Genomic DNA, 19,256 nt, shown 5'->3' on the forward strand with positions numbered 1-19,256 from the left:
ACCTTCTTTTGGAGCAACTTTGGCTTCGGGAAGTGCCGTGGAGCTTCGTCGGCGCCCAACCACTGAGCTGAACGTCGCCGGTTGTCGTAAAGAATCCACTGTTCATCGCAAGTCACAATCCGGTCGAGAAAGGGATCGTTCTTGTTGCGTAAAAGAAGGGAAGACGATATTTCAAAACGGCCTCTTTTTTTGTTGTCGTTCAATTCGTGCGGCACCCATTTCTCAAGTATTTTTGTTTTTCCAATCTCTTTCAAGTGGTTGGAAATTGTCGTAAACGTTACGTCTAATTCAGAAGCAATCTCTCGAACAGTTGTGCGTGGATTGGCTTCGACTAAGGTTTTTAGTTGATCGTTGTCAACAGCCGAAGGCCGACCACTACGCTTATCATCTTCAAGACTCTCGTCACCGCTACGAAATTTCTTGAACCACCATTGTGCTGTACGTTCATTACTGATTCCTGGGCCAAATGCATCGTTGATATCGCGAGCTGTTTCAGCAGCTTTTCGGCCCAGCTTGAACTGGAATAAGAAAATTGTGCGAATTTGCTTTTTGTCCATGTTGTATTCAACGTTCCGGAAAAAATGGCCTAATTATTCAAAAAGAAAAAGAGTAACACGATTAGATAGAGTGAAAGACGAGCTTTAAAATTATATGTAAAGTCAAAGTAATTTAACGAAAATTAATTTTAAAATACATTTAAAACCAAAATTTAAAATTCCGCAAGAACTTTCTTGACAACCTAATACATACATACATAGAATATCGAAAAATAAGTGGGTGTTCGACTGTTATGACGAGTCTTTGACATACCTAGGGGATTAGAATAATGGACCAGCCGAACTCTTATAAAGAGTAGAGGTTGGTAAGAGCCAGTGTGTTAGTTCTGCTTTGAACTCGCACCGAACGCGTAAGTTGCCTAATGGTGGTTGTTCGAATTACTGTATGTTGATTCCAGTGGCAGTTCGTGTATAGGTACTGCGAAACTGCAGTGCCCCCTATTTCCACTCGACATTATCGATAATATTCAATATATAATGAGTCCTTTCTTCTTTAATTCTTTCTTTATACTTGTATATTATACAATCCTTAAGCTTAATGTCAGTAGCCATCCTCTAGTTTATGAAAAAATACAAAAATCCTTGTATAGAACTGTGCGCGTCACAGTTCCAGCGACGCGGTGTTTGGCTGTTGTGCGCATGTTCACATGTCCGAGATAGGAAACTTCACGCTAGGGAGAGATAGCACTGTCTTTCACGCAGTGGCGGTGAAAGGTAATGTTTCTTTTTAACTCCGCATGTGTTGCGCTTAAAAACGTGTTTATATTCTTGAAGTGTAGAATTAGATTATAATCCTCCTACCAGCTTCAGTGTTGCTACCTGGATTTGAAAAATAAGGCAGATTCCCCGCCCCCTTATCTTGTGATTTAGGGTAGGGGTTGAAAAACAAGGGGGAATTCGCGGTGGTGTTCTGTGAACAAATTAAATACACTACTTCGCAGTGGCTAAAACGCGAACCGATCAAGTTGATGTATAAATATTTTTTTATATGTTTGCTTCCTTTTAAACAATATTAAAACAACGGCTAAAAATTTTCTGAAGCAGTCCCTACCCACTAATTTTATCTACGAGCCGCCACTGGTTGGTTCCGACCACTATTCTTTATAAGAGTTCTGCTAATCCATAGGTTCTCAAAGTGGGTGCTACCGCCCACCGGTGGGCGTTGAGACGGTCCAGGTGGGTGCTGGTGCCTAAGGGGGCGGAGGATAGAAAAAAAGAGGCGTTGGGAGGAAGGCAGTGGCTTGGGGGACGCTATGAATTTATTATAATATTATTATAGTACTGAATACAAATTATATATTATGTTAAATAGCAAATGATTCAAAATATATATATAAATTAGTAAAATATTAAATATTTATTTATACATAGGCGCAGGAGTGGCTGTGTGGTAAGTAGCTTGCTTACCAACCACATGGTTCTGGGTTCAGGCCCACTGCGTGGCACCTTGGGCAAGTGTCTTCTACTATAGCCTCGGGCCGACCAAAGCCTTGTGCGTGGATTTGGTAGACGGAAACTGAAAGAAGCTCGTCGTATATGTGTGTATGTGCGTGTGTGTGTGTGTGTGTGTGTGTGTGTGTGTGTGTGTGTGTGTGTGTGTGTGTGTGTGTGTGTGTGTCTGTTTGTCTCCCCAACATCGCTTGACAACCGAAGCTGGCGTGTTTACGTCTCCGTAACTTAGCGGTTCAGCAGAAAAAACGATAGAATAAGTACTAGGCTTACAAAGAATAAGTCCTGGGATCGATTTGCTCGACTAAAGGCGGTGCTCCAGCATGGCCGCAGTCAAATGACTGAAACAAGTAAAAAGAGTAAAAGAGTAAAAGACATAAAAATAAGAGTGGGGCGCTGTGGGTATTATGTGACTATGAGTGGGGCGGTGGCCCAAAAGGTTACAGAACCTCTGCGGCTAATCCATTTTTCCAATCTGCCAGGGGTGTCAACGATTCTCGCCACAACATTAACAAAAGAAATCTGCCAACCAACACGTACTGTGCAAATAAAGTCTGTAAATAGAACAGTATGATTAAAGCATGTCTTTGTAGTTAATAAGTTCTCTTTGCAACCATGTGGGCTTGGGTTCGATCCCGTTCGTGGAACCTTGAACTAATATTTTGTGAGTTTCGTTTCGTTGGTGGAAATTATGTAGAAATCTGTTGTATACATGTGTATGTATGTATGTATGTATGTATGTATGTATGTATTATGTATGTATGTATGTATGTATGTATGTATGTATGTACGTATGTATGTATGTATGTATGTATTAATGGATCCTCTACTAGACAGTTCTACCTGAACTTCGGGAGTCAAGTGTATCATATGGTTGGTGAAGTCTGTGGACGCGCTCGCAACCTCTACATGCGTGGTGAGAAGCCACATCCTACTCGGGGTGACCTTCGGGCAGCGGTCCAGGAGGTATATATAGGCCGACATCATAGCAATTGAACACTGTGGTCCTGCGTGGATGAATACACCAGCTCAAGTTAGCTGAGCACTATAGAAGTTAGACGAAGACTCAGAATTTACTGGTTTAACATTACCCGATGTATATTATGGACACAATGCATCGTATAGACTGAGAGATGAACGGCAGCCTTGAAACCTCCAGGAGGTCTACCTCCTCACTAGCTACTGGAGTGGAACGAGACCACTTTGTGGAAACCTCAATACAATTGTATGAGGTGTCAAGCTCAGCCTTGCCCGATAGTGTTCTACTGCTAATGAGAGAAGAAATCGAGGCAAAATCACTCAACAGAAAAGCACGTGTGTTGGTACTGGAGTGTAAAAATATTATACCAGACAGGATAACTATATAATATCATCCAAAAAATATTGGTGTTAAATGCAACAAACTTGGCCTCATAGAGACACACTGGATTGGGTCTGGACTTTTCATTACAGCAGATGGCAACCTAATCAGGTAATGAGAAGGAGAGCAATACAAAACTGGAATAGGAGTCATCCCTTCATGAGAAGTATCGCACAGTGATCTCACGTCGAGCTCTTAACGAGAGGTTCATATACATCTCATTTCTCCAGATGTATGTTCCTTTTACAGATGCAAACAAATCCAGAACACCTTGAACATTGGCTCAAGCTAAGGCATACTCCTTATAGCAAGAGACTTCGATATCGAAATAGGAACAGAACCGACAGATGTGTATGTTGAAAATTTGGATTGGGAACAGCAAACAATGCGTGAGAGCGACTTTTAGAGTTTTGCTGTTATAACAACATCTTCATCATGAATGTTGCATTCCAACATCACGCAAAGAGAAAATATATCTGACAGCCTCCAGGAGGCAGATGAAAAAAGTCAAATTGATTACATTCTCCTGATAGAGAGAAGATGAATGAGATGTGTCACAAACTCTTGAACCCACCCAGAAGTCGATTGTCTCTGGACACATGTGGTATGCGCTGCAGTCAGGCCGGGAATCAAAAATGTAAAACATAGATCACAGTCAGTAAAGCTCAACATTGATTCTCTGAACAACGTCAATGCAAACTAACTTCACTGCAGTAAACAAGTTTGAGACAATGCATCTGACTGTTCAGCAGAAGATATGTTTCTGACAATAAAGATTGTCATAGAAACCACCGCGCAAGTCAGAAGCCATTTCCTTCTTTAAATAAATTTGTTTCTTCTTTACAGAAGAAATTCAAATAAGGATAGCTTGCCGAGTGAACATTTCTAAGTAATACAGAGAAAATTGGATGGATGTCTTTCTCACGAGCATTTCAGTAAAACATTAAACGACAACGTATTAGCGTCTACATGGCCGCACGACCTGTTAAAAATAATAGCTAAATTCCCTCTAATCACATCAAGCCGTTTAAAAAAAATGAAGGACACATTAGATAATGTACATTCTTTCGGTTCTGGATCGCAAAATGAAGGTAGAAATATTGACATAATTTGGCAATTTCCAAGTGGTTATATCGAATAAGCACCCAGCAATTCTTTTCTCTTTCTTATTCCTTTTCTCTCAAAAAATTTCAGATCTTATTAAATTTTTTCTGACCACTTGAAGTTCAACTTTTCTGTAGATTATTTTCAAAAAAGAATGTAGTCCTGATGTAGTTTGCATGTTGATGGCGAAAATCACGTTCTTTTGTTTTTGTTTTTCTAGAAGTCAATAATAAAGAAACTTCAAGCATTTAAAGTTATGTGATTTTAGTCAATCGAAAGCCTCTGTTACTGACATATCTTGTATGCTGATCTCCATTGCAATGGAGTTTAGTACCCACGAAGCCTTTATATGGTCTTTCAACCTGCAAGAAACAGCAACAAATTCTTACTTAAACTACATCGTAACGTGCAAAAGGAAAGAACGAAACCTTGTGCCACATCATCGTTTATTTCTTCACTTGAGGCAGGTCCAAATACTTTCCGCTTGTTAATTGTCGATAATAACATTTAAATTCAAGTCAGTCACACCAAATGTTTATTTTTCATCGATCTCAAGACCCTAAAAACTCATATTGGACATAACAGATTGATACTAAATGTTCTTTCTTTCTTCTTATGATAAAATTGTAAACAAACTTTTGATGGCGGAGAAAGAATTGGTTACCACCTTTTTCTTTGAACCAATTCTTTCTCCATCATCAAACTTTGTTCTTCTTTTTTTAGACTACATACTTTTTAATTAATCTCCAGAAAGAAAGCAGCGAGCTGGCAGAAGCGGCATTTCATCTGGCTTTACTGTAAATCCTCGAGTATAGTCCACCCTTGAGTATAATACGCAGGGAATTTTTAGGGGGCTGTACCTCTGAAAAACCTAAACCTTGTGTATAATACTCACCCCTTCTCTAACTTGAGTCAAGGAAGTCTATATAACGTCATTGGTTTGTAAAAATGTATACGGTAACGTCCTTTATTATTATTGTATATATAACATAATGCAAACGTGTAGCTTTTTTGTGCATTTTGTTTGCAGAAAATAAAGAAATAACAGTAATAACAGTAAAAACGTTTAATAAATGTTACTTACTGCAAGTTATGGATGATTCTTTTATAACTTCATTGCTTTCAGGCTTAGCTTAAGGTATTTTCACGCCCGACATCACAAAATGCGTCTGAATAAACATTGCCCGACAGGAAATAGAGACGCGAACATTGCTTAGAAAATATTTTTCATTTTTAACCTCGTATATAGTATGCACTAGGGATTTTGGCCTTAAAATTTTGAGGAAAAAAATGCGGATTATACTCGAGGATTTACAGTACGTTCTGAGTTCAAATCCCACCGAGGTCGGCTTTATCTTTCGTCCTTTCGGAATCGATAAAATAAGCACCTGTTGAGCACTGGGGTCAATGTAATCGACTTAACCCCTCCTCTTCCCCCGAAATTGCTAGCCTTGTGCCAAGATATGAAACCAATCGAGAGAAATTTGAAGAACTTCAAGTGATTGAAAGAAATTCGACAAGATCCAAAATTTCCTCGCGTTCCTATGATATCAACAACAGACATTACTATTTTACACCACAACTAACCCGTCCCCCACCAAAATTTAAAGTTTTTTTTTTTTTTTAATATTATTAATATTGCGTTCAAAAATAAGGATATTTCGATTCTGAGAGAACTTTTTGATGTAATAATTTTCCACTTTCATCTTTGTGATCAAAAACCGTTAAGAATGCTGATAATGTTATTATATCTTAGATAACGCTAAAAGCCTGGAATAGTCAAGGCTCAAGTCCCTTTCGGGTATGGTTTTCCTCGATCAGAACTAACCTCAGGTTTAAACAACAACAACATCTGACGTCGTTCTGTAGAAGTTATCGAGCGGTTACGTCTATGAAGGGAGACCACTCTGTACACAGACAAAATGTGAGGCGGTTTATTATTTTGGCTTTGATGGAACTCAATTAAGATTACTACAACATCGCAACTAGATTTGGTGGTTTCTTTTCACGAAATACAGGTTAGGTTTTGCTTTATAAAATAACTTAAATATATCATTGAGTAACAGAGAAAGAAATGCTTCACTGCTTTCTTTCAGTAGAACTTTTGATACCTATTGATTCTACTAAGGTGACTTTCGGATTAAGGATTATCCTTTTCAATTTCTTTGAGTTTCTTTTTTATGAATCTATGCAAATTTTATTTTGAGCACAATTCTTTTATACAGAAAAAAAAGTTGTAAATAGTAACTCCGCGATTTTGATTGCAAATTCTTGGCGTATCTTTTTTTTTTTTTTTTCGCATTGCTTTCAATGTTATTCCTGCGACAATAGAGAAATTTAAATTAGAAATTAACACTATATCTTTTAATGACTGTTTATTTCTGCGATATAAATCATATTTTTGCTTTTGTAAGCGAAATTAATGTTTGTTTTCTTTTTTCCTTAAGTTAATGAAAGAATTACAAGGGACGTAACTCTTCATAAGACGTTTAGCCCCAAGCCTTCCTTGATCAAGCATTCCTCTGATTTAAAGCTTTCTAATCTAATAGTTTTTATTGTATATCAGGAATACGTTGCCCAATATATCTTTCTAGTTGTTCGAATGATCGCATAGAGTCTCTCACGTTGGTTTACCATCTCCGTAAGCACAAGTCATTGAATACTGGGAGTCCATCATGCGAAACTTCTATGGTTTAAGGGGCGGTAGGTTGGTAGAATCGCTTAAATTATCGGAATAAATGCTTTGCGATATTTCTTCTCGCCGTTTACGTTCTGAGTTCAGATTACGCCGTGATCAACTTTGCTTTTCATCTTTTCCGGGTCGATAAAATAAAGTAACAGTCAAATACTTGAGTTTGTTATGATATCGGCTAAGACTCCACCCCTTAAAATTACTGGCATGTTCCTAAATTAGTAACAATTATTAATGCAGTGTATTCTTTGAATATATAAACTTTTAATTATGACGATGTGGAATTGGCGAAGAATATAGCCTAAGTTTCAGTTCTGCGCTTTTGTCGAACGATAGGAAATAGCTCTGTTGAATTACCTAGTACTTATCGTCGATATACAATAGCTTTGTTACGTCAACATGTAGGTTTTAGCTTATATTTATCGTGTATATAGTTCTTTATTAACTAGCAATTCTGAGCTCAAATTCTATCATGGCTACAGCTTTAATTTAACTTGCTCTTCTTTGCTTATATTTTATTACGGCTATCAGAATTCCAGAACAAACGTTCTCGTCGTGCGACTCCTGTAAGAAATTTTCTACGGATTGCGCTAAAGCTATTTTCCGTCTTCAGAAATTAATTAACGATCTCACGTTCCTAAACTTCTCTATTGCATTGATAATTTGAGAAATAATTGAACGGTTTGAGACAGACACAAAATAATAATCAGTGATACGGCTTTGTTTGGTTAGCGAACTGTTTAGGGTATATAGGTGAATGTGGCTTTGTTAACTACAAGTTCTTTGCTTTTCTTGGATAATAACTTAGTGCGGCTAACTAACAGTTCTTAGTTTGAAGTATGTGATGGTGTGCATAACTTTGGCAGTTCTGAATGTAAATTTGATCATAGATAATAGGGTTCGTGAGTTTACTATCAATTCTGCGCCTAAATTATAATCATAGATTTGTTACATTACCTAGCAAGCAGACTAAGTTTGAATCTTCAGGAATGGATGGGTGGTTAAGGAATTCTCTTTGCAACCATGTGGCTTCAAGTTCAGTTCCAATATATGGCATCTTGGACGAACGTCTTCTATAACTCCAGGCTGAACAACACCTTATGAGTAAATTTGGTAAATGGAAACTTTAATGAAGCTCTTACATATATATATATATGTTTGTGTTGTGTTGTGTTTGTCCCCCACTGCCCTTTGACGACCAGTGTTTTGTTTTATGTCCCTGTAACGTAGTTCAATAAAAGAAACCAACAGAATAACTACCAGATTTTAACAAATGAGTACTGGGATCAATTCGTTTGAGTAACCCTTCAAGGCAGTGCTCCAGCATGGCCACAGTCCAATGACTGAAACAACTAAAAGAAATAAGAAGATATTATTATTATTATTATTATTATTATTATTCAAGATTTCTAATTTTCTTGATGGCAAACATTTTTGATTTGATAGTTGCATTCATTGTATAGCATCACAGTCTCAAGGTCTCTCTCAAAGACTTCTCCATCAGCACAGAGACTTGGGAGACACTTGCTGCCGACCGCTCATCCTGGCGCAGCGCAATCACCACAGGAGCAGGGACAGCCGAGGAGGGACGGATTCGGTCAGCAGAGCAGAAACGCCAGATGCGGAAAGCCAGAGCCGCTTGCACCAGTAGTACGGCCCCTACCCACTTCTGCCCCACCTGTGGGAGGGGCTTCCTTGCCCGGATTGGCCTCACCAGCCACCTCCGGTCTCATAGCGGCAGTTCCACCAGATGATGTCAGTGGTCATCTTCGAACCCGAAGGACGAACATTATTATTATTATTATAGCATCACAATAAAAATAAAGAATTTTTTCCTCGCTCTCTTTCTCTCCCAAGGTATTTTAGAATTACTGATTTTGATCATGTTACATACCCCTTTTAAGTTTTAGAAATTTCAACTTCTTTTTATTACATAAAATTTTGCCATTTTCCTCACCACAATGATCAACTCCTTATGAGTGAATTTGGTAAATTTGGAAACTGTTCAAAGCCCATCATGTGCATGTTTGTAGATTTGGTAAACGAAAAGTGAAAGAAATGGAAAGTGAAAGATATCCATTGTGTATAATTGTGTGAGTGCTTGTGTCTCTTTGTTTTGACATCACATGATTGTTGTCCAAGCAGTGTCATCCATTTCCAATATTCTCCAAAAACATGTCTGGCCACGGAGAAATATTATTTTGCTTGGAAATAGATAAGAGTTGGCAACAGAAATGGCATCCAGCCCTAGGATATCTACCTCAATAAACTCCATCCCATAAACTCATGCAGGTATGAAAAAGTGGGCATTAAAACAATGAAGATATATGTATTATCATCATCAGCATCATAATCATCATCATCATAGGCACAGGAGTGGCCATGTGGTAAGTAGCTTGCTTACCAACCACATGGTCCTGGGTTCAGTCCCACTGTGTGGCACCTTGGGCAAGTATCTTCTATAGCCTCGGGCCAACCAAAGCCTTGTAAGTAGATTTGGTAGACGGAAACTGAAAGAAGCCTGTTGTATATATATATATATGCATGTGTGTGTGTGTGTCCTCAGCATTGCTTGACAACCGATGCTGGTGTGTTTACGTCCCCGTAACTTAGCAGTTCGGCAAAATAGATCAATAGAAATCAACTTTTGTACAAAAGTTGGTTTAATCGCTCTTCATCGAACTCAACTGGACGGCCAGAATGAGGTGCATCTTTGAGGTCAAAATTTCCAATTTTGAACTTGGCATACCAATCATGAGCGGTTCTTTCAGCTATGGCAATCTCTCCATACACAGCACAAATGTCGCAAGCAGCTTTTGCGGCCTTAGAACCTTGATTAAAAGCAAAAAAAAGGAGGTGTCGAAAATGCTCATATTTCTAAACTTGACATTCCATTTTAATGATCTGGAAATAAACAAAAATTAACTAGAAAAAAAAAACAAAATAGATTCCAAAATGATTCCAAAATTTAAAAACGCAATAAATTCCAAAATTTAAAAAAACCGTGGTAACTTAGTTGCCAACCCAATATTATAGGCACAAGGCTTCAAATTTGGTGGGGAAATAGCTAGTTGATTACAACAACCCCAATACTCAACTGGTACTTAGTTCATCAACCCCCATCAAAAGATGAAAGGTAAAAGGAATCTTGGCAGAATTTTAATTTGAATCATAAGGAGCAAGAAATACTGCTAAGAATTTTGTCCAACATGCTAACAATACTTATTTCTTTATTACCCACAGGGGGCTAAATATAGAGGGGACAGACATAGGTATTAAGTTGATTACATCGACCCCAGTGCGTAACTGGTACTTAATTTATCGACCCCAAAAGGATGAAAGACAAAGTCGACCTCGGCAGAATTTGAACTCACAACGTAACGACAGACAAAATACGGCTACGCATTTCGCCCGGCGTGCTAACATTTCTGCCAGCTCGCCACCTTCTAACAATACTAACATGCTAACAATACTGCCTGCTCACTGCCTCAATTATAACAATAATCCTTTCTACTATGAGCACAAGGCCTGAGATCTGGTGAGGTGATGGAGGGCACTTAATCACATCAACTCCAGTGCTCAACTGGTACTTCTACTGTCAACAACCCTGAAAGGATGAAAGGCAAAGATAATTTCAAGAGAGGGGATAAGTTGATTAGATTGACCCCAGTTCTCAACTGGTACTTATTTTATCGACCCCCAAGAGGATGAAATGCAAAGTTGACCCCAGCAGCATTTGAACTCAGATCCTAAAGACGGATGAAATGCTGCTAAGCATTTTGCTAATGATTCTGACAGCTCACCGCCTTCATAATAATAATCTTCTCAACTCTAGGCACAAGGCCCAAAACTTCTTGGGAGTTGGGGAGGGGGCAGATGATTAGATCGACTCCAATACGCAACTGGTACTTAATTTGTCAACCCCAAAATGATGAAAGGCAAAGTCAACCTTGGCAGAATTTGAACTCAGAATGTAAAGACAGATGAAATACAACTAAGTATTTCACCCAGTGTGCTAATGTTTCGGCCAGCTTTCCGCTTTCTGCTTTCATAATAATAATTGCGGTTTATAACTTTAGCACTAAGCCACATATTTTGAATGAAGATAATAGTCAATAAATTTGCCTTAGTATATTACTAGTATTTATTTTATTGAGTCAATGACTGGCAAAGCCAATCCAAGTGAGATTTGAACTTCATGTTTATGATAATAATAACAATAACCTTCCCGTTTCTTGTGTCTTATCATGTTTAAGAAAATCTTATTATATTTTTCAGCCACTCATTTTGTCAGGAAGGCAGTGAAAAATTACAACAGAAGCTTCATCTGTTCTTTTACATCACTTAATTCACCTGAGTCAAGAAATACTATAAATAACAGAAGACATTTGTAAATATTGCTCTGTTCTTATATTTAAACTCAGCAGTTATAGAGAAAGAGTGTTATTGATTTATGCAATGATCATTTATTTACTAACACATTCAAGAAAAATCTTTATGTGTTGATATTTTGCAGTTATTTATAATCTTTCCTGAAAATGACAATTCTTCTCTGTCAAGTATTGTGCCGACAATAAAGGTTAATATCACTGACAAAATGTCTAAACAGAAAGAATCGCAGAATAAAGAAGTTTCCCTCGTTTGTGGGGAAGCATCCCCTTCAAAAGACATGTTTATTAAACATGGAGAGATGCACAAAACACAGAAAGGTAGTAACAACAAAAATTCTTGTGAACCTGTTTCAACATTCTCTACACTTTTACCTCAATACATTAAACGTGGAGAGATAAGTAAAACAGAGAAAGGTAGTATGAAGGATATTTCTGAATCTGTTTCAACATTGACTTCACTTTTACCTCAATACAGTAAACATGGAGGGATGCACAAAATAGAAAAAGGTAATAATAACAATAATTCTTGTGAATCTGTTTCAACAACGCCTTCACTTTTACCTCAATACAGTAAACATGGAGAGAGAAATAAGCCAGAGAAAGGTAGTATCAAGGATATTTCTGATTCTATTTCAACATTGACTTCACTTTTACCTCAATATATTAAACATGGAGAGCTAAACAAAGGAGAAAAAGATGATAACAAAGATACTTCTGAATCTGTTTCAACACTGTCTTCACTTTTACCTCAGTACATTAAACAAGGAGAGACAAATAAGCCAGAGAAAGATGGTGACAAGGATATTTCTGAATCTGTTTCATCATTGTCTTCACTTTTACCTCCGTTCATTAAACATGGAGAGATAAACAAAGCAGAAAAAGATGGTAACAAGAACACTTCTTCAGGATCTGTTTCAACATTATCTTCAATTTTACCTCAATACACCTGTGATATTTGTGGGAAATCTTTTCCCACTAATAAGAAGTTAACTCGACACATACGGACACATTTTAGAGCAAAGATTTTTCAGTGTGATGTTTGTGGAAATTCATTCTCCCAAAAGAGTGATCGAGACCGACACAAGAGGGTCCATTCTGGAGAAAGACCCTACCCTTGTGATGTATGTGGGAAATTCTTTTCTCGGAACAGCCATTTAAAAATTCACAAATTGACTCACTCGGGTATAAAACCTCATCGCTGTGAGACTTGTGGAAAATCATTCTCACAGAATTGTGATCTGGAAAGACATATACGTGTACACACAGGAGAGAGACCATTTAAATGTGATACTTGTGAAAAAAGATTCTCTCAAATTAACGAACTAGGAAGACATAAACGAATACATACAGGGGAAAAGCCATATTCGTGTGAATTCTGTGAGAAAACCTTTTCTTTAAATTGCATTCTAGTAAGACACAGACGAATTCATACTGGAGAAAAGCCCTATGTTTGTGAATTTTGTAAGAAATCATTTTCCCAAAATAGCATTCTTGTAAAACATTTGCGAATGCACAATGGTGGGAAACCTTATCAATGTAAGATTTGTGGTGAGGCATTCACAACAAAACGCCTTTTATCTGACCACACAAGAACGCATACTGCAGATGGTCCTTATCCCTGTCAACTTTGTGGCGAAATCTTTTCTCAATATACAGATATAGTAAAGCATTTAGCAATACACACTGGCTGAGGAACGTATTGTCATGAGGTTTACAAGCAGAGGATTTGATGAAGTAAAGAACTTTTCTTGGCATACAAAAATACATGCAATCAAAAGAATTTAAACTTTTAATTTTGTGTGTGAGGACATATATTGGATATAAATTGATTGATTTGGACACAAATACATAAGGGATAAACTTTTCTTTCTGAGTAAGATATTTCTTTTTTTTCTCCTGTCCATTGCTTGATGAGGTCACCCAATTAAATTGTTCTGCTAATAGATGGTCACTTTGAAGTTCTAAAGAAGCAAACATAAGGCAAAACATTCAAGAATGACACAGCAATTCTCCTGTCCATTGCTTGATGAGGTCACCCAATTAAATTGTTCTACAGTAACTTTGATATTTTATAAGAAAAGTAAATAATACATTTACTGATATGCATTAAACACAGTTATGCTGGAATTAAATAAATAACGAGTCACACAAAGCAACACTGAATAAAATATAATTGTACTCAACTACATTTAGCACTTTGCTATAGGGCTGTGAAAGATGAATTCATTATTCACTGCTGACTACGTACAGTGATTCAGAAACACATGCGCCCTACAATCCAGTGACATCCTTCATAGCTTTATTTGTTTTCATACATTTGTTTGTGAGGTGTATTTTCTTCTGGGACTATTATCACAGCGAAAAGTTTTCCCGTATCTGAATGTTTTTGTTTTTTTTTGGTGGGGGTCTTTTTTTCACACAAGATGAAATATTGAAATGCCTATGCTGATGTTATGAATGTAACAAAACTTTGAAAGAAAACACTGAAAATTGTTGAATTTGGAGTTGTATAATGGCAGATATTGGTGAAATTATGGTCAAAGAAATCAAGGAAGGACATAACATATCAGAGAGGAATTACTGTTGTTATATTAGTATTATGGCATGTGTTGCAGTGGTTAGCAGGTGAAACCATAATGCAATTTCAATTCTTTGTCATGAACAACCAAGATAATTATACCAGTTTGTTGGTGTAATACAAATGAATGAAAATGTAATGTGTGTTGGTCGTGGAAGGGTATTTGGGGAAAAGTGGATCAAGAAACATTTGAGAATAAATAATTAGGTTTCATGTTTTGAAAGAATTTTAACATTGTGATGCAGAGAGACATTTTGTATTCCAGAATGGCAAAAATGTCCTTTAACCTTCCAGCATTTAAACCAACCATATCCTGCAAAAATAATGTACCCGTTTTATCTTCAAACTGGCCTCTCACATTGCCAAGTTAAAAACAAATGCTTAAGAACTATCACGTTTTAGGTATTGATCTCTTGGATTAAAAGAGGAAAGACGTAACCATTTCCTGTATATTAACTGCTTTGTATTTTATTGATCCAGAGGAAATTATGAGCAAAGTTAACTCATCCTATGTAAAAAAAAATCACAGGAAAATGTTACAATTTTATTCTAAAAATAAACAATCACGTCATTGAAATCTCAAAGCTACAAGGTGATGCATGACTAATTCATATCAATGTGAATAAACAGACATTACATTTGTCAGAGAAATCTGGATGCTAAAAGTTTAAATCAAGGAGAAAAGGAGAAAGAATCAGCTGAAAATGTTTCATCTGGAGTCACTTTACTCTTTTACTTGTTTCAGTCATTATTCTTTGTAAGCCTAGTACTTATTCTATCGGCCTCTTTTTGCCGAACCGCTAAGTTACTGGGACGTAAACACACCAGCATCGATTGTCAAGCGATGTTAGGGGGGGGGGGCAGACACACACACACACACACATATATATATATATACACATATGACAGGCTTCTTTCAATTTCTGTCTACCAAATCAATTCACAAGGCTTTGGTTAGCCCGAGGCTATAGTAGAAGACACTTGCCCAAGGTACCACGCAGTGGGACTGAACCCGGAACCACTTGGTTTGTAAGCAAGCTATTTACCACACGGCCGCTCAGCTTTTTTTATCATAGAAAAGTCAACACCCACCACTTGTCTACTGTTCCTTCTACAATAATGCATGACTCTCAGTGGTGGTATCATGAGTTTTTGTCTTTTGCTACCTGTTTGGTTGCATCTATGAAATATAAATAACACCAGAAATCAGATGTTACTATAAAGCATGCTCACCAATATTTCATTAAAAAATTATTTCTTCTTTAGTATTTCACAGACATTTCTTTGAATCAGAATGAATTTAATTTGAAATTTAAATTTGCAATTGCCAAATTAAAAACGAATGCTTAAGAACAAAATAGACATTTTCACGTTTTTAGATATTGATCTCTTGGATTAAAAGAGGAAAGACGTAACCATTTCCTGTATATTAACTGCTTTGTATTTTATTGATCCAGAGGAAATTATGGGCAAAGTTAACTCATCCTAGATAAAAAAAATCACAGGAAAATTTTGATAAATGACTGATTTAATAGGTTTTATTTAAAACATTGAATAAAGTGTGATTTTTCTTTTTCAAGTATATGTGATGGCATTTTTATTTTCATTATTTATGGTATTAAATGAAATATAACTTTTTGTTTTTCCTGTGGTTCTATTATACAGTTAGTGGAGGCACAATGGCCCAGTGGTTAGGGCAGCGGACTCGCGGTTTCGATTCCCAGACCGGGCGTTGTGAGTGTTTATTGAGCGAAAACACCTAAAAGCTCCACGAGGCTCCGGCAGGGATGGTGGTGATCCCTGCTGTACTCTTTCACCACAACTTTCTCTCACTCTTACTTCCTGTTTCTGTTGTACCTGTATTTCAAAGGGCTGGCCTTGTCACTCTCTGTGTCATGCTGAATATCCCCGAGAACTGTGTTAAGGGTACACGTGTCTGTGGAGTGCTCAGCCACTTACACGTTAATTTCACGAGCAGGCTGTTCCGTTGATTCGGATCAACCGGAACCCTCATCGTCGTAACCGACGGAGTGCTTCCATTCCCATTATACAGTTTACTAATTGACCTCCCAGGAAAATTCTAAACATGGAACTAAGGTGTTTGAACCAAAATTCTGTAATACATTTAGTTGTTGCTGTTATTGTGGCTAATTAGCTTACCAGTCAAAGGCATTCCAGTGAAGACCTTCCTGTTTTATTTTCAGGCATCGCTTATCTAAGAGTACTTTATTCCATGTGTTGTTTTGTTTTGTTTTTCTTAACCCTTTAGCATTTAAACTGGCCATATCCAGCCCAAATATTTTATTTGTTTTATGTTCAAACTAGCCAGATCTTACTTCTCACACGTAGCCTACAATGTCACTTTAAACATAATCACATCATCGGATTCTCAAGGTTACAAACAATGCAGGATAAATTCAAAATGATGTGAATAAATATGCATTATATAACTTTTTGGGCACAGGAGTGGCTGTGTGGTAAGTAGCTTGTTTACCAACCACATGGTTCCGGGTTCAGTCCCACTGCGTGGCACCTTGGGCAAGTGTCTTCTACTATAGCCTCGGGCCGACCAAAGCCTTGTGAGTGGATTTGGTAGACGGAAACTGAAAGAAGCCCGTCGTATATGTGTATATATATATATATGTGTGTGTATGGGTGTGTGTGTCTGTGTTTGTCCCCCTAGCATTGCTTGACAACCGATGCTGGTGTGTTTATGTCCCTGTTCCTTAGCGGTTCGGCAAAAGAGACCGATAGAATAAGTACTGGGCTTACAAAGAATAAGTCCCTGGGTCGAGTTGCTCGATTAAAGGCGGTGCTCCAGCATGGCCGCAGTCAAATGACTGAAACAAGTAAAATAGTAAATAGTATTATAGCTGATTGAATAAACTGAACAATAAAGGGTCAAGATAACAGAGTGTGATTTGAAGAAATTTTTCTGTTGTTTCTAGCAGATTGAGCAGCCCGTCTTGTTAGCCCATAATGCAATTTTCTTTGATGTGCTTTCCAGTCAGAACTATCTTAGAAATACATTATCCACTGTGTAGTTCTGTGTTTAAAAACAATAATGAATGATTTAAAAGGAATTTGGTTATTATTTTTAACAGGACAGATGACTGCATACAGATTTCTTTATAGGTTCAAATAATAATCCTTTCTAATTTTGGCGCAAAGTCAGAAATTTGGAAGAAAGGAGGCAAATCAATTACATCGACCCCTGTATTTTGCTGACACTTTATTTTATCAGCTCTGAAAGGAAGAAAGGTAAAGCTGACCTCAGCAGGTTTTGAACCCAGAATGTAAAGTATTGGAAGAAATGCTTCTGAGCATTTTGTCCAATGCACTTATGATTCTTCCTACTCTCCACCTTATTGACCAAGTTATGAAAGCAACATAACGAAGAGAAATAATTAGCTTAGATGAGATGTTCTTTTAAGTTTGTGCTAGGACACTACTGGTGTTACCAATGCCCTCTTCTTAGTGAGGTGTCTACAGAAGAATTTCTTAGCAAAGAGAGCAAATATCAGTCTTTCACACATTAATTTGTGTAGGTTGAACTATGCAAAACATTATAGAAAGAAACCTAACTGTTTTTTTCAATACATACATCTAAAGTGAAATTTTTTCAGGGGCCCTTAAAATACTTTTGTGGATCCCCAATTTACAATTTTGTTATGTAGACCCCCAAAAATCCTATACAGACCCTGGTTGAGAACCACTGCTTTTAAGGATCTCTAGAGTAATGTTACTCAACAGCTTGCTTAGCTTTTTTTTTGGAGGTACGCCACATCTAACATTAACATGTCCCCTTCCCTTTTAGAAAGTAATTTGAGGGAAATTTTGGCTGCTAGTTCTAACAAGTCAATCTATCAAACGGAGTATCCTTTATTTGTTCATGCTGCAAACATTAGAAAATAGTATCCACTTGGGTTATCCCTATCTGAAGTTAATAATTACCCTACACCATAAACTGAGTGTATAAATTTTATATATTTCTGACCATGAACATCTTATAGAAATATAATCCTACATAAATTTATGTCCCAGAATGATATAACATAATGACATATTACTTAGTATGCTATCAAAAAGGATCCCCCAGTAAGTTAACCATTACAAAAATAATGCTTTGATTTTCATTGTCTTCATTGTTCTAAATAAAATTGATATATCAAACATTGTTAATAGTGATGCTAGCAGTGAAAGAACATAGCCTAGTAGTTAGGTGAGTATTGGGTTCACATCACATGGTGGTGAGTTCAATTCTTAGACTCGGCAGCATGTTGTGTCCTTGAGAGCTGTTGTGTCTAAGACTGGATCCCTTTCTTAACACCAGCCACTTTTCGGGTGTAGTAGGTGCCTTTTGGAGGTGGGGTTATTAACACTGGCAAAGTCACCATGTGACTTACATGATCAGAGAGCTACGGCATCAGAGAAAGAGAAATGATGGCGAGTTTGGATTAGGTTTTGAGAAATTAAAATACAATGGGAGCGACAGGTAAGGGTTTTATTTGCTGAGAGTGTTAATAGAGAAGCTAACAGTGTTGAGGAAGAGAAATAAAAGCGAAAGAGTAGTACCAGGGCTTAGTGAGAGTGAAAAAGATGGTGGAATAGGGTGAAATAGGAGAAAATTCAGGGCTACTCTGTAATATATATGAATATATATAAGAACACAACACGCAGCCCAGTCTGGGATTCGAGCTCACAACCTCACGATCGTAAGCTCGACGCTCTAACCACTGAGCCATGCGTCTTCACTATGGCTACTACACTTTCAATTACCAGAATACTAATAGAAAATATCTACTACTTCTAGGGATTCTCCTGGATATTCAAGAAAAGCTGTTTCTTGTGCACTGTCAGTGTTTGTTGCTTCTGCACCTCTGCTTATCTGCCTGTGATACCACTGCATCTCTTGTGTGACCATAGTTTGCACTGGGTACTATGTGGAATTTCTAACAACTCCTTTTCTATATGTTAAGCAAGGATATTTCCCTGATGGAAGCAGAATCCTATTTGTTTGCCCACTTAACTAAAACTTTAGTTTTTACTATTAACTTTGAATCCTTTTGCTTCCAAGTTCTGTTTTCACTCTTGGAATTTCTTTTCTAATTCTACTACAAATTCA

General features: G+C 37.3%; 1 protein-coding gene across 1 annotated transcript; it reads left to right on the forward strand.

The window, feature by feature from the left end:
• Positions 1–6,304: 6,304 nt before the first annotated feature.
• On the forward strand, positions 6,305–13,554 carry LOC115219187 (zinc finger protein 271-like). The gene is made up of 3 exons (XM_036509028.1): positions 6,305–6,488; positions 11,441–11,967; positions 12,157–13,554. Exons 2-3 carry the CDS (start codon positions 11,760–11,762, stop codon positions 13,242–13,244), a joined length of 1,296 nt encoding a protein of 431 aa, XP_036364921.1. The 5' UTR covers positions 6,305–6,488; positions 11,441–11,759; the 3' UTR covers positions 13,245–13,554.
• The last annotated feature ends 5,702 nt before the right edge of the window (positions 13,555–19,256 follow it).

Source organism: Octopus sinensis, linkage group LG14 (assembly GCF_006345805.1).
Source record: "Octopus sinensis linkage group LG14, ASM634580v1, whole genome shotgun sequence".
Classification (NCBI taxonomy): Eukaryota; Metazoa; Mollusca; class Cephalopoda; order Octopoda; family Octopodidae; genus Octopus; species Octopus sinensis.